The 16,291-nt window shown below is 39.5% G+C and overlaps 1 protein-coding gene across 1 annotated transcript in view; it reads left to right on the top strand.

The window, feature by feature from the left end:
- The window catches only part of SLC17A6 (solute carrier family 17 member 6), a 29,100-nt gene continuing 12,809 nt past the window's right edge, over nt 1–16,291 (top strand). The window contains exons 1-3 of the mRNA XM_053946720.1: nt 1–530; nt 3,519–3,771; nt 4,712–4,830. Of these exons, the coding sequence (XP_053802695.1) occupies nt 445–530; nt 3,519–3,771; nt 4,712–4,830 (458 nt within the window). The 5' untranslated portion in view covers nt 1–444. The remainder of the gene's footprint in view (nt 531–3,518; nt 3,772–4,711; nt 4,831–16,291) is intronic.

Below are 16,291 nucleotides of genomic sequence, written 5' to 3'. Positions count from 1 at the left end.
CGCTGCAGCCGGGGACACGCAGAGCCGGCACTGCCTCGAAACGCTCCCGCTCGGAGACCTCCGGCCCCTCCGTGCCGGGCATGGCTCTGCCTCCTCCGCCCGCCTCTGCTGAACCCTGCGAGGCCGAGGAGAGTTTCTGACCGTGCCTGCAACTCCGTGCTGCCGAGAACCCCGAGGGCTGCCTGCAGCTCGCTCCGACGCCGCTCTCGCTGCCGCACACAGGCGCGCTCCCTCGCCCTCGCCCCCCCGACTCCGCACGCCGTCTCCACCTCGCTCACACACACACGCGCGCACTCTTCCTCTCATTCTCCCTTTACCCGTAGGTGAACCGATAGTCATTGAATGAGGACGAAAAGTTAAGAGATTAAACCAATATGAACCATCGTTGCTCGTAGCAGTGCCGCACCCAGAGCAGAGCATTATTCAGCGAGCATCCCCAAAGGAATGGAGTCGGTAAAACAAAGGATTTTGACTCCCGGCAAGGAGGGATTGAAGAATTTTGCTGGAAAATCGCTTGGTCAACTCTACAGGTAAGACCGATATCTCTTATAGGATTCTGCTTCCCAGAAGAATTTGGAAGCTTTTCGTAAGCGCCCGATGCTCCAGGAGGTCGAATGCTTTGAGGTTAGTGGTGGAAGGGTTGGAAGCTGTTGCGATTCTGCTAGATATAATCTAGATCCTGGAAACTAGTGCTGAAGCTGTTCAATATGGCACCCTCGTAACTTCCCTATCTGACTCGTAGATGGTGTCAGTAAAGATGCAGCAAAAGATTACCCCACCTTTCTTCCACAAAAACAGGATCCCATCTTGAAATCCTAATCAGGAGAGAGCAGCAACCTGTATTTTTGTTCCATCTTAATTTCCCAATGCACTCACAGGATCTTGCCCTCTGCCCTTAACAAATATATTTTTTAAAAATCTGGTTTTGATTAGTCTTGTCTTTTGTGTAATTCGTCATCGGATGAAGATAAACATGGAGATGTATAAATAATTGATATCCGAACGATTTTTTTCTCCTGAAGCTGAAACATATAGAGGAATGTGTTTAATTATTTATCCATCTGCCTTTAGAAGCATCTGCTTGTCCTATAAATTATATACAGCTGCAATTGCTAAACTCAAAAGCATCACTCTTGTATATTTATGTGTGCAAAGAACATTTCTATAGTCATTGAGCCCTGTGCACACAGATGAATAAACCCAGATTCTTGTATACCCATGAAGAGCATGCACTAAAGTTCACACATTGTTCTCCATCCAGTCTGGTGACTTTAGTGACCTCCACAACACCTGAGAATAGTCTGTGAAATTCCAATAATTTTCGATTGTACCGTCTGCTAGAAATTACTCTGAAATATTTGGTTTGGCTTGGGGTGTTTTCTTAGATTGGTTTGGTTTTCGGGTTTTTTTTTTTTTTGTTTTGTTTTGTTTGGGGTTTTTTTGGTTTGTGTTTGGTTTGGTATTTTGGGTTTTTTTTGGTTTGGGTTTTTTTTTTTTTTTTTTCGTTGGTTTTATGGTTTTTGGGGTTTTTTCCCGAATTGCAGCTATAAGGTAACTGCGGACTTGCCTGCCCAGGGTAGGTCACGTAAAAATCTTTTTTCCATACCTATGCGGCAGTGCTGGGCACATACACCAGGCTGTTTCACAGCATGAGTCACAACTTCTGCTGCCATTTTAAGGGAAGGGGACATATCAGTGAAGTGATATAGACAAAATTAAGGCTTCCATTTTCTTAGGAAGTGTACCATTAAGAAAAGCCAAAAGCAAAATTAAAGCCCTCAACAATGCAATTAACTTCCTACAGTTTTTGATTATATTTGAGTCATTTTCAATAGCTGAAAATTAATAATAATAATAAATTATAATCCAGAATAACTGCTTAAAATATAATTTAGGAAATACACCTCTTTTTTCGTTCTTAAAGACTCTACAACATTTAAATAAAACTATTATCTCTACTACTCACACACTGTGTGACTGTAGTCACACAGTGAATAATGGAGAAACGGTGTTTCTATTTTCCAGCAAAACTCCGTTTGAATTCACACCTCGACTAACAAACGCGCGATTTGCTAATCTTTTTCAGCTCACGGCAATTAAGTACTTTGTTTACTTTTCTTAGAATCTAAACAATTTTCTTGCCTCTTACACATTGATTTCCAGTCTATTTCCGAAGACAAGACGCCCATTCGGGGAGAAAACACTCCTACCCTTTATCCACACGAACGAATTTTGAACATAAACCCGCGGTGGTTTATTTTATTCACAACTTAAACACATTTCTTAATGCCGCGATCTTTAAGCATGGAAATAATACGCCCAGAAAAGAAAAATCAGGAGAATTTCGGCTGAGTAGTTTTTGGAGAAAATCCCTGTATTTTCTCCCGAACACGGATAACCTTTTAAGCCTTATTCTGCTAATTGTTACTGCCCTATCAGCCGGATGAATTAACCTGAAAGAGATGCTCCTCCGAGTGAGAAAACACTTCTACAGCAGAGTTGAGAGGTAGCGGTTCTTGAGTCCAGAGTGTCGGCAAATGGTCACGTATTTGCTTCTCAAGACGAGAAAATTGGTTAGCTTTTCTGGTTTTTAAATATCTCATTGATTTCAGAAGAAGATTTAGGGATTCAGTATGGGACACTTGCTCTATAAACCTGATTTTTCTTGCTGCTGACTCAGCATTTGAAAAGATTAAGAAAAAAATCTGAATGTTCTAAATCACCTTTCGTGGTATTTTCCAGCTGATTAGAAACAGCTGCAAACAACCATTTCCCTTCAGATTGTTCTCTAGGAGACATGATTTTCAAATAAAACCGAGGGAGTGAGGGCAAGGAGATAGTACTTAAAGCTGCTCCGGGAAGGTTAAACCTGCGAAGTGGTCACACGCTCCCAACGTGCAGCTGAGCATGAGACCTTTGGGAAAGCCTTCTCGGGTGATGCCAGTTCTCGGTCACGTTTTCTTTCACGGCAGGTGACAGCCATTTTGCAAATCTAAAATAAATAGCAATATCGCCCTCTCCTCCTCGCTCCTCCCTCCCGTCTTTCTCTCTTAACATTTCTTTTGTTCCCAGACCTGAAGCGAGGTGCACACCAAGATCACTCCCTTGGTGTTTCTAATACAGCAAGGAGGTAATGAAACCTCCAGAAGCCTGTTTCTGTCTCTGCGCCTCTTGGGCTGCCCAACATGGCGCCTCTGCAGTGGTTACAGATGATGTCTTCTTGATGCGTCCTACATATTTAAGCAGAACTCTTTAATGATAGATGAGCAATTCCCAGCTAGAGCTCCTCCCTGGGCTGCTGCGGAGAGGTGGCGGGAGGAGTTGGGGATGACTAATCGTGACTTCCACAGGTCATTGCTAAAGAACAGTTGAAGGTGAATGGGAAGCAAGGAATAAATCCTCAAATCAATCTCCAAGCCAAAGGAACGAAGGGAGCGGTGAATTTAAGCCTCCAGCTCCCCGAAACTGTTGTGCCTTCAGGCGGCCAGGCCTTGACTTTCTCTTCTTGTGTCGGGCAGAGTCCTAGAGAAGAGGCAGAAGCCCGGGGACACCATCGAGCTGACTGAAGATGGAAAGCCCATGGAAGTCCCTGAAAAGAAAGCCCCGTTGTGCGACTGTACCTGCTTCGGGCTGCCCCGGAGGTACATCATTGCCATCATGAGTGGACTGGGATTCTGCATTTCCTTCGGGATCCGATGTAACTTGGGAGTGGCCATCGTGGATATGGTCAATAACAGCACCATACACCGAGGAGGAAAAATTATAAAAGAGGTGGGAACTTTTCCCTCGTAAATTCCACATCCTCCCCAGTACAACTGTTAGTCAAACACCCCAACACAGGTGGGACGGGCTCTGGATGGTTTCGCGGCATTCCCCCCCACCTAAGCCCCGATGGTCCCCGGTCCCTCCCCCCTGCCCGGCCTCACCGCTGCCCTTCGAAGGACGGAAATCCCGTTCTTTGATGCAGAAACAATTTCTACCGATTATTTCTACTTTTTCATTTCAGTTCCTAGCCCCAGTTTGTGGTATTGTGCGGGCAATTCGCCCCCCGCCGTGTCTTTCCCACACAGCCTTGAAAAACGCAGATATCTCCTAAAGTAAACGTAGGGCATGGGAGAAGGGGGGCATCGAATAAGGGTCTGTTAGCGGGTGCATGTCGTCGTAAAGGAGGTGGGGAGGTTTTGCAGGAATGTTTGAAAACACCAGGGTGAATTTGCTTTGACAAAAAGCCTTAAATGATAAGAGCCGTTTTAAAGCGAGTTAAAGTGTGGTGATAAAGATGTGACAAACGCAGATGAGTCTTTAACACCCATATCCACAGACGAACCCCTTACGGCTTGCTGCCGCACAGGCGAGAGGTGAGTGCGGACTGTGCGCCCCCGGCCCGCGCAGGGCTGTGTCTGTGAGCCGGAGGTGCCAGCGCTGCCCGGCTCTGCCCTGCCTGGCCATCCGTGCCTCAGTCGAGCCTCTCAGGGCACACGGGGCTGGCCCTCTCTCGTCCCAAGGAGGCACGGGCGGTGCTGGTTCCATTGCCGTTGCTGGGTTTGTTTTGCTGATCTGGCGGGCAGCCGAGCGTTTGCCGCGGGGGGCTGCGGCAGAGCCCGGCGCCGGGACCCCTTCGATCGCACTGCGGGTGAAAGCTCTCAAGTGGTACAATTATAGCCTTCCTCTTGTCTTTCTCTCTTTCTGTCCCGGTCCCTTGCATTGGAAGAAAGCGAAGTTTAATTGGGATCCTGAAACAGTTGGCATGATCCACGGCTCTTTTTTCTGGGGATACATAATCACCCAGATCCCCGGAGGGTACATCTCATCCCGGCTGGCAGCGAACAGGTAACAGCGCCTAAACAGCGCCAATCCCACCCCTCCCCCAATTCCCCCCCCCCCCCCCCCCAGTTCCCCCCGCCCCGTGCGGGGCCGGGCTGAGCTCCGGACAGCCGGGGCTCCCCTGCACCCCTCAACTTAACCCCGCTCAAAGGCACGGCCTTAGGAAGGGAAGGACCGCTTGCATGCGATCCGGGACCTCCGCTGTGACGGTGTATTGCTCACCCTCCTTCCAGCAACCCCCCGGTTTTGCGGGGGATATCTCACGTTGGTTTCCTTTTCCTTTAGACAGTCACTTAAGGAGGTTGTGGCAACGATATTCAAACACATATTCAGAGGCAAATTCAAAGATCCATTATTTCATCAAAGCTTGAGAGATTCTTTTTCCCCTGTGACTGAATTAAAGAATTTTATTATTTTTGTTTTAATGAAAAAGAAAACCATCAGCAGGAATTTTTCATTAAAGCATAAATGAATTTAGAATGGTCGAAAAACATGCTTAAATGAGACTTCCACAATGAAAAGGAAGTGCAGATGGTCTGGGGACTTAAGGACTCGTTTCTATGGTGTCTGGCAATTTTTCAAGCACCCAGGGTGCGATTCTACCTGTTAATTAGATCCACTGAGTATTCGAGACACATGAGGCCTTCACATCCCTGCTTAATGCCACAGGCCCATCGCTTGCAGAAGCAGCAAAGGTCCTAGTGCCACTCTTCAAACCAGTACCGCACTAAGTACAAATGGATACTAAACTCAGCCATATATACCTTTAACTCTTCTCAGGAGTGGGCAACATGAAAGGTAGGCCTGTATGGGCAGAGAAGCTTAGCCTAATGAACAAGATGGCTTATGTGTGCTTGAGACTGAGAGGAAGGGGAGAGTGTGCCTAAAGCAAAAAATAGTCTCTTCAGGATAAATACCTTTTAGACACATCTACAGTAGAAACGAGTATTTACAAACAAAGAAATACTCTGTAATTGAGAAAATACTAATATCCTACCCTTAAAAACAAATAAATCAAAACACATAATTTTTAAACTGCGGTGTCCATTGTCTTTCTGTTTACAAGTGCCATCTTTCTGATAATGGTTCAGAAATGTAAAAGACTTTTTCAAATAGCCATTAACGGTCATTTAAAGGATTATTTGCCTTTTCTTCCTCCTTCAATAATGTTTGCATCTTTACACAGTCTGTAGCTACTCAGGATTAATTGGAGTTTTGGTTGAGTAAAGACTGCAGAATCTGACCCAGAGAATCAAAAGCGGTCTTCATTCACCCAAACAACATCAGAAAAGCCGTTTGAACCAATTCAGATGTAAAGTGATGCAGCTACAAAGATTTGCAAGACAATGGCGGGGACATTGCTAGGAGAAGTCAGTAGTAGAAGCACACAAGTTGTCATGTCAAATCAGATTTTTCTCTTCACAAGCATTTGCATTTATGACAATAACTGAGGACTATTCCACTTAAGGTAGGTTTATTTTATCTAGTTAGGTATTATTCCTGTGGAAGCACTTCATGACTCAGGTGTATTGTATCATTCCCAGACATCTCAGTGCCTATATATTCTGTAGGGAACCCAGGTTTCTTGGGGTATCTGCCCCAATGGCGTGATGAAACACCTTCTTTTCTTTTTGTGTTTTTCACAACCAAGTCAGTAACTGTAACTGGACTAGGGATATTTTTCACATTATCTGGCTAGAGTTTATGACCCTTTCAAAGATTCAGATCCCATTATGATACTGCTGATACTTGCTGTGGTCTTCACATTTCATCAGTCATTTGGGGAATATGTATAAATGCTGATAAATTTGTGAGTACCAAAGGATCCAGTCGATCAGATGATATGTTAAACTTTTGGTTGACTGAATTCTGTTCAATATATGACACTTGAGTGCAAGGTAACATTAGAGAGGGAAGGACCATTCTGAAAAGTAGTCTCACTGAGTGGGATTTTAAGCCATGTGGGACTAGAAATACATCACAAGTTTCCAGCATGACGCTCTACTAAAGTAATCAGTGTAATCCTAGAATGTTTATTTTTCTTTATTTAGTACAATGAGTGTATTTAAGTTAATGACGTTGACCTTAGATTTTTGTGGGTAATTTGGACACATTCATATTAGTATGGGTGTTGAAAAATTAAAGATTGCTTTAGAGATCAGACAGAAGAGATCATTTTTGAACAGAGCACTGTTCAAAAATGACAGTATAAAGTGATGCCTAGTGAAAGAAACAGCAAGAACTATGTATTCAGGATACATGTATATAAAAAGATTACTAGGAGGTAATCTGATTGTAAGTATGCATAATAATTCCACTGGAAAAATTGCTTGGTATAAATGTATGCTTTAGTCCTCTGGAAAGAGATGACAAGAATCAGGTATTGACAGCCATACAAATGAAAAAAAAGCTTAAATAGTAGCAATAATGACTACCCACCACTGGTCCAACCAGAGAAATTATGTTATAGTCTTTTTCATTGGGTTTTAAATTCCTATAATGGAAGTTATGTTTTAGCTGTTGTGAAATGTTTGCAGTAGAGGGACAATTAAGCAAAATATAAGGGATAAACAAGGGTTAAGGGCTGTTGCCATAGTGAATTTCAGGCTACATGGTCCTATAAGTAAGCACATGTTTTGTTTATAATCTAGAAATTTAATAATTTAATTCAAATTAATATTCCCTATTTCACATTCATGCTACTGCAGCTGTCTGTGAATAAACTACCTGCTGTGCTGTCACACATGTATGGAAAGGTGTAAAACTGTACTCAGTTTTATCACTTCATCTCAAGATAATTTGAGTATCATTGTATTTTAAACTTCTGATGCACCCTTTCAATATCTTTTATGTTGGAAATCAAAGCCCCTTGCCCTACCAAAAGCAGTAGTAAAATGCTATGGCAGTATTTCCTCACTGATTTCCTAAGTGAACTGTTTAAACATTTACTGTAAACCAGGAAAGATTCTTTGAAATTAATAGGCCATTGTTAGATTATGCAATAGAGAATCAATTCCCAATGCAGTTATATATTTAAAATAGAAATGCCACTTTTGACTTTTTTCAAAAGTAAATCTGCAATAATCACAAACTATTTTTTATAAAACAAAGCCGAGTAACCATTTTAGCTCATTTGTGTATACTCAAACATTAGAACCTTCTGACACAAAGAGACCCAAAGAGCAGAAGAGAATGCCAATTTTTAAAAAATTAAAATCACCTATGGTAATGCCATATATTTCCTATTATCTGTCAAAGCTCAAATCCTGGCACTATTCACATTGAAAAATGTAACTACATGACTATACTACATTTCTATAATTATCTCTCATCTATGCTGAACTCTTAATCATAGTCATTCTAATCTGAATGAAATTATACAAATTAACAGTTCACTTCAAATTAATCTGTGTTTCTCAAGTGCCATTCTTCTTGTTATGAAAGGCTAAATCCTTTTTCCCAGCAAGTAATCTGATAGGATTATTTGTATGAATAAAATGAATGATATTTCAGACAACTGTCAGGGCATCTTGTCTCAGAGTCCCACAGATTTTCACTGAAACTGTCATTAGCATGTCAGTGAAATCCAAATCTCTCTAACTCGGCCTTAATGACAACAAGCATAAAAATTTAAGGTAAAGTATTGGTTTAGAAATACAAATAGAAAGATGTCCAGAAGTCAACACTTTTACCTTTTAAAAAGAGAAATTGTTCCATTCTTTTATCAGGCAGGCATATTGTGTATTTTCTGATTCGCAAACACTGATTAATTCACAGCATGAGCAGGGGATTAGTGGATGATTAAACAAGTGCCAACTTCTGAACTTCTGAGGACTTAAGATGACCTTGCATTGTGAGGGAAACCCCCCCAGAGCTGCACTTGCCAACCCCACCTTTCATATTCAGTCTAAAATCCTGCAGATTGAGCTGGTCTCTGATCCCTGGCACTGCTGTGGGGCTCATCTGTTTCCAGGCAAAGAAGCCAATATTGCACAAAAATCCCCAAGATGATTTTGTCACCCTACTGCATTGCAGATTCTTTTAAGTACCAGTCTTTCCAAGAAGGGGACTGGGGAAACTGGTAGCTGGTGCTGCTGCTCTCTCTGCCATATGGTTCAGGGTCCTTCCATTTTTCTGTCATGAATGATGAAGCTGTTTTCACAATTTAATGATGCAACAAGGGATTTAGGCGGGGGTTTTACTTGATAAAAGGGGGCCTCAGATGTGTGACAAAAATTAATAATGTATCCAAGCCCTTATTATACTAGATTAGATGGTGGGAGGTCAGCTTTTACATATTAATGCTTCATGAAGGCCTTATAATAGGATTTAGTATGAAGAGCACAGAGACAGGTCCCCCTTCTCCCATATACACATATGAATGAAAATAACCTGTTTTATCTTGATTTAAGAAAGACAAATAAAACTGTTATACTATGGCTTCTGGCCACAGACTGTTTTTAAAGAGGTTTGGTTTTAAGAAATTCACATATGAAGCATGTTCAGCCTAGGACTGGTACTTGGGAATAAGTGTTCATTTCTAATGGCAAAGGTAGATTATTCTCTCTGTTTTTCTGGGAGGCTGAGTTCATCAACCACTCCAATATTCATGGCACAACCCCAGTTTTGTTAGCTCTGTGCTGTTTTATGCAAATTAAAGGCCCAATTCAGAAAAAAACCCACTACATTCTGTCTATCATTTAGGAAAACATAAATTGTCAGGGTGAGCATTTCACAGGGATATGTTTACAGTAGAGGGGTCAACAGAGTCATCAGGAAACTAGCCTGTACTAGACATAAGTCAGAATGACTATATATGCCACAGAATAGTTAAACAGTGTCTCCCCATAATGGCTTCAGTTCTACCTAGTTAATTTGAAATACATAAACATAAATAAAAGTCATCCCAAGAAGGGTTATCAGTGTGATTACAGACTGAAAAAGACAACTAGACTAAGACAAATATTATCAGGAATATTTAGGTTATGAAGGAAATGAAGATGTGAGATGATAGATGTATAATTTTTAAAAATCAATACAGGTAGTTTAAGTCTTCTAAATGGGTGGCTACTCACAGTTTGCAGTCAAGGAGATGAATACAAAGAACAGCTGAAATTGCATGTGGAACAGCTGAAAAAAAAAAAAAAAGAAGAAAAAACCCCACATTATTATCAAGCAAAAAAATCTTTTCAGAGTCAGTAAGAGCACAGTTTATGTATACGTACATTAGAAGCATCATTAATAATAATCATTAATAGTGCTTAACTTTTACCTTTCAAGGCACCTCATGCAAGACTGTTACAGGCTAAAATGTTATTTTCTCTGGTACTGAGAAGCAGATGTATAACACTACATTGACAAATGTGGAATTTTGGAACTAATTAGATACAAGAGGGAAGTAATCCTCAAGACACAAAATGCAGAGAACCAAATTTATCCTTGACTAATTTTTTCAAGACTAAATCTAAAACTTCCAGAGTTTAGCCCTCCTTGTTGAGATATAATTACAGGAGTAGGGTTATGTTTGAAATTTGAGCTTATTTTTTGTATTCAATCCTCCATTGATGAAAATCCTTTGAAATCCTTATCTGTATAAAATCCACTATACAGTTTTCATAAAATTACACCAGATACTTTCAGAAAATCCTACAATGATTTGGATTGGAAGAGATCTTAAAGATCACCCAATTAGAACCCCCGTGTCATGACACCCCTTTCAGAACAAGCTGATAAAGAAACTCCTTATTTATTAGGATTATATCATCTAGATATGTCAATGCTGTCAAATAACTTTGCCCCCAGTTCTCTTCTAGTCCTGAGTTTCCACAAATCCTTACTGCATTAACAGTGGTATCTAATAAAAAAACTATCTCTGAAATAAAACCCAGGGATGCTTCTGAGCATTAATTGCACGCACTCTGTGCAACAGGTATCCTTAATCACCCCTACTTGCTTTGTTACTGCAGTCCAAAACAATTTGGACACTGGGGTTGATGCAACAAAATGTTATCTAAGTTGGTTGCATAAAAACACTAATGTCACTGTCATTTTGCACTGAAGGAATCTGCCTTTGCTCTGAGCAATCCTGATATAATCAGCGGTAACATGTGCCCCATGAATCAGAAAACACTCCAAAAAGCAGTACAGATGTCCAGCTTCTGAGTCCAACACATAGTAGTTATCCTCCCAGACAACTCCACAAAGCATTTTAAAATTAAGCCTATAGATGATTCCTTTGATAAATGTGTTATATGTCTCTAAATCAGCAGAGACAGTTGAACCACAGCCTAAGCCCTGCATGTTGGTAAGGTGATTTGAATAAAACAGTCCTGGTTTGAAACATTATTTAGCAGATTACATATTTAAAGAGCAAGCTGTCCCAAAGCTAATGAGTTAGAAGGAATGAGTCAGAGCTTTATCTAGATATAATGAATTGTAAAACAAAACCACAGGTTGACAGATTCTCTAGCTGAATTCACACAGGAAAAAGAGAGGACTGGTAGAGTGAGCAAATGAATGAAGAAAAAAAGCAAGACAAGGTGTAGAGGATCTGATTTGCTTAGTGATGCTAAAGAAAGAAAATAGGATTGAGGTTGTGGAAACTGAAGAGATTAAAACCATTAAAATAAAACAACATGGGTAGGAGACATATACTGCATATATGAAGTAAAAAGTTGGAAAGGAAAAACTACTAAGTAAGGCAAATGCTTGTAACTTCTCAGATGGAAACTGATCTGTTTATGAAAGGATAATGTAATGCACTTGCTGGTAAGAACAACAATTTGAATTTAGTGACCCAGGATTCTTTTACATTTAGCATCCATTCCAATGATGCTGTCATCCAACAGTGCCGAAGTTTTTATAAAATACACTTTGACATATCAAAAAACAGGTCTGCGAACAAGCAATGGAAGGCGCAGTCTGAAAACTGTTTGTGGTCTTGGTATGAGTCAGTGGCATCAGTGGGGTTTGAAGAAGGCAGAAATGTAAAGGACTTCTTCTTCTGGCTTGCTGATACACGTCAGCATAATCTTTGCATGGCACTTCACATCGGTGCTTGATCCAGTCCCTTATATCCTCTGTTTTGCTAAAGTCTCATGAATATTTTGGGATTGTTTTATCTTCCAACCTGGCAGATCAAACCATAGCAAATTCAGGTCATCAAAATGCACATGTTCTGTATCAAAGTCTTAGAAGGCCCTCATCAAACCTGATATAGATAGAGATGTGCTTTGTAAGGAGGGAAATGTTAATTGCCAGTTAACCCCTGAAATTTCTATATATTAAAAGAAAAATCTAAGTTAAAAAGTTGATCACTAGCTGTCATTGCCAGCAACATTTACAGAAGAAAAGATTCTGAAAAGCTGCTATAAGCTCACAGACATTCCAGTTAGCTCCTGTCTTGCTTCTTTCTAGACATTGTGTTTTACTGGAAAAAATGAAGCATTTAATACAGCATTGAGCCTTGCAGTTCCTCTCAGACAAAATATTATTTGGATTGTATGAAAATACAACACAAGCAAGTCCATGCCCTGTTGCTGTCCTTTGCAGGAGAAGGTGTGTCACAGATGAAAGACAGTAGGTAGAGTCAAAGTAAAAGAATACATTTTAGAAAACTTAAGCTGACAGAATAGTCTAAAAAGTCACATTATGTGATACATATTCTGCTACTCAGAGCTGCTGCTGCACGAGGACTCTCCCAAACAAGCATTGTTCAAGAAAGAACAGCGAAGGAGAGTCAAAACCCAGCTCAAGTTTTTATATATGTTTCATAAAATAAGTCTTTGTTCAATATATTTCATGTGATTTCTGTAAGGAAAATGGCACACCAACTCACCAACTTGAATCCAAATATATTTAATTTATTTTATGATGGCAGGTTTTTTTCATCTAATCTTTGAACTAGGTTGGGAGAACTTCACAAGAAATCTCATGTTTTCAATCCTCTTTATTTTCCACCCTATTTACCTAACAAATTTGTAACTATGACTACAGAAAATGTTTCATCACTGTTTACAAATCAAGTATTTGATCAATACACATACTTCATCCAATGAAAATAATGTTCTCTAGAATATGATCAATATTCATGTGAAACTGTCAAATCAGAGGTTTTTCAGAAAAGAAGAAGGGTTACATTTTCCATAGGTTCCTGTTTACAGTCACAATAAACCAATTTATAATATTTTTTATTTAATTTATTGTAGTGTTGCAAAATGCTTTCACACACTTCCCCACCCTATTATTCCCTCGAAAACTAACAAAATAATCAAACTTTCCCATTCAGTAGATAGATCTTCCATTAAATGATGATCAGTGGCACTTTGGTGGGAAAAACTATTCAGTTACAGACCTGAATTAATTTTCTATGGAAGCCATTGAATACTTTCTGTACTTTTGTATTTTTCAATGCAAATCTGTTTAAATACATGCAATAGTGTTTTGTAGTTCTAAGTGACCAAGACTTACTGTTCTTTAATTCTTTTGAATTTTAATGAAATTACATTAATAATTCACCGATGCAGCATATATTTACACATCTTAAAACTACAGCATTTTCTTGTTTAAATAAATATTTTAAAATCGGTTTTAAATATACAGAGTTACTTTTCAATCTTTTTTAAAGGACGAATTTAGCTAAGGTACTTAATATGCTTTAGAAAAGACTCATTCAATGTGTATAAGTTGCATTTTCTCAAGGTGACTTTGCTTATTCAGAGAATTGAGACATTGATAATTGTGGAATTTAACAAACATATTAAAAATTGACATACATAAAAATACAGGAGGCTCAGATGAGAAATTGATTCCACCACATACACATCCAAAAAGGTCTTTAGTTTTATGAAACCTTTGCAGCAATTTTCATTCCCAGTCACTGGGGTAAAAGGATGCCCCTAATGAGGATGCCTTACTTTCAGATATCAGATAGCAGATATATGTAACCTGATATGCCATCCATTTGTCTGGCACTCAGCACTTGAAGTGCACTGTGCTCAGCTCACTTTTTGAGCTGACGCTACTTCCAGCTGCGTAATAATATCTGTAACATGCTGCAAAATGCTCATGTAATGGGAATTGCCTGACAAAGGTAGATGACAATAGTGCTGCTGCGCAGATGCAGAGATTAGAAACCTATAAATACATTTATTTTTCATTTGCTTAAAAAAGAAAAATGAGCCAATTGACTCAGATTAATTCCCCCTGCAACCTCATTCCATTCTAAGCACTTCTCCTGAGCTGTCAAAGTAGTTTTCTTTCTCTTCTCCTATCCCAAATGTCTCACATTCAAATATGATTTTGCTATTATTACTGCTTATATTACAGGAGGATTAAAGTCACAGTTCATGACCTTTGAGGTCAATGTCAGCAAAACACTGAAGATCAATGTTAGATTCTGATTTTTGGGACTGAGTCTAATTTTTTGTTTCAGGACTGCTTCTGGTCACTTACGAGGACCAGGATTTATTGGAGTTTTTCCCCTCTCCTTGACATACTACCACTGTATTTATTGTCTTCTTCTGTATATGGCTGTTTTCTTCCAGATATAGTTGCACAGTTGCTGATTTTGAGTCAGAAAGGAATTTTTTTGCAAGGCTAGGGGCTGCTGAAGATATGTCATGACTTTTTAATTCCATCCTAATGCAAGGGTCAAGAATTATGGCAGTGTCATTGGTCTTGCCTGCTTTATCTCTGTAATATAACTCAGTTTTCCCAGAGTTTACCTTCAGTCTGCTAAAGCTCTTACTTTGTGCCATGGCATTAAAACCTTTTGTGGGGTTTGGAGTGTGCCCAGAATGAAATGGATTTTCAAGGATACCTCTGAATGAAAGTGCAGCCACATGGATTTCCAAAGCTGAGCTCAGCAAGGCTTGGCTCACTCCAGAGCCCAGCTGTGGAAACACAACTGAAGAGAGGTACAACATGGCATAGCAGCTTTAAATGTGTGTCCAATAAGGGCCACAGCTCTCCATTCAATGTGACATCAGAACATCAAGAGGGCAAACTGGTACCTGAACAAAAATGCAGTGGGCTGTGGAGAGGAACGAACACTCCTAAAGAAGCTGGAAACTGTGAGGGAGCTATATCTGTCTGAGAATGAAATTAACCATCAGTGCATATGACAATGGAACCACACACACATTTAATTTGCCATGACAACATAAGAAATCTAAGCTTTCTAACCCATTGCTGGAGTTAGTGTTGTAGAAAAATTGAGCAAGGTGCAGAAATTAAACATAAAGAATCATAAATCACTAGCTTAATAGACAGAAAAAAATGTAAGCAAAAAAAAGGATTACACAATTTGAGAGTTTGATATGTGAGTCAGCAAAATAGTTTAGAAATGCCCTAGGAACAATCAGAATGTTCCATTTCCCGACTAAATATATTCAAATGTGAGCTGTATTCAAATATATTTTGATTGACTGTAGTTCAAAATTATTTTTACCTGACCTAAATAATAATAAATATTGTTAAGTGAGATATTTCAAGCAATAAAGCAGTAAGGTTTTACAAAAACCAACACTATATAACAATATTTTGTTAGGTAGAATTTAGTATTTATGGAAATAAACATAAGAAGATTAAAGAGCCCAAAGGAGAAATGCTTATAATATTTATGATTGTGTGCTGAGAGATGCAAAGCAAATATAGGAAGATTTATTTGCTCTTGATTAAGAGTTATAGAGGAAATGGACTCACTAAAATAGCCATGCATGACATCACTTCTAATAGGGACTCACAAAAAGCATAAAAAAGCCATTTCTTGCAAGAATTATAATTTAACTCTAACTTATTCTACTTTTAAATCCTTAGATATTTGGGGAGAGAGAGAGGAAATCATTCTTATAAAGCATAGTTGAGAGAGAGAATTGACTCACAAGTGACGCTGCGGAATTATTTAATTTACATGTCTACACCCTGATGTAACTGAATATTCACCAGTACTTCTGTGTCTAAATACAGGCAAGATTTTAATCTGGAAGGAACATGTCTCTGATCATTCCTTCAGTTACATTTTCCTTTGTCTTCTAGAAGGAACAGATTCAAGGAAACAGCTTCTCTTCACCAAACATGAGAACATAGGCAATTCTGGGAAACATAACTTTCAGTTGCGTGCAAACAGAAGCTGATTTCAGATACAGGACTAAAAAACTAGAGTAAATTTCCTTGAAGAAACAGCTACCTACTGCAACATTTTTCTGAATCTCATCCTCGTAAAGAGATGGCATTTTTTAATATTCTATCTTCATGTGATTTTAACAGGACAAGACACCATTGGCATTTATGTAAGGAGGTATTAAATTGTAGGGAAATGAAGTGCATGTAGTTTTGGAGTAGAAACTTACACATTAAGAAATCAAGAGTAGAAGACAATTTAGGCCAAAACAGTCCTCACAGTGCAACACAATCACGTGCCCAGTCAGTCCCAGCAAATATACTGAACATGCTGACAAGAAAAGCC

This window comes from Vidua chalybeata, chromosome 6 (assembly GCF_026979565.1).
Source record: "Vidua chalybeata isolate OUT-0048 chromosome 6, bVidCha1 merged haplotype, whole genome shotgun sequence".
NCBI lineage: Eukaryota > Metazoa > Chordata > Aves > Passeriformes > Viduidae > Vidua > Vidua chalybeata.
The sequence above is the reverse complement of the archived record's forward strand: the minus strand, read 5'-3'. Positions and strand labels throughout refer to the sequence as shown.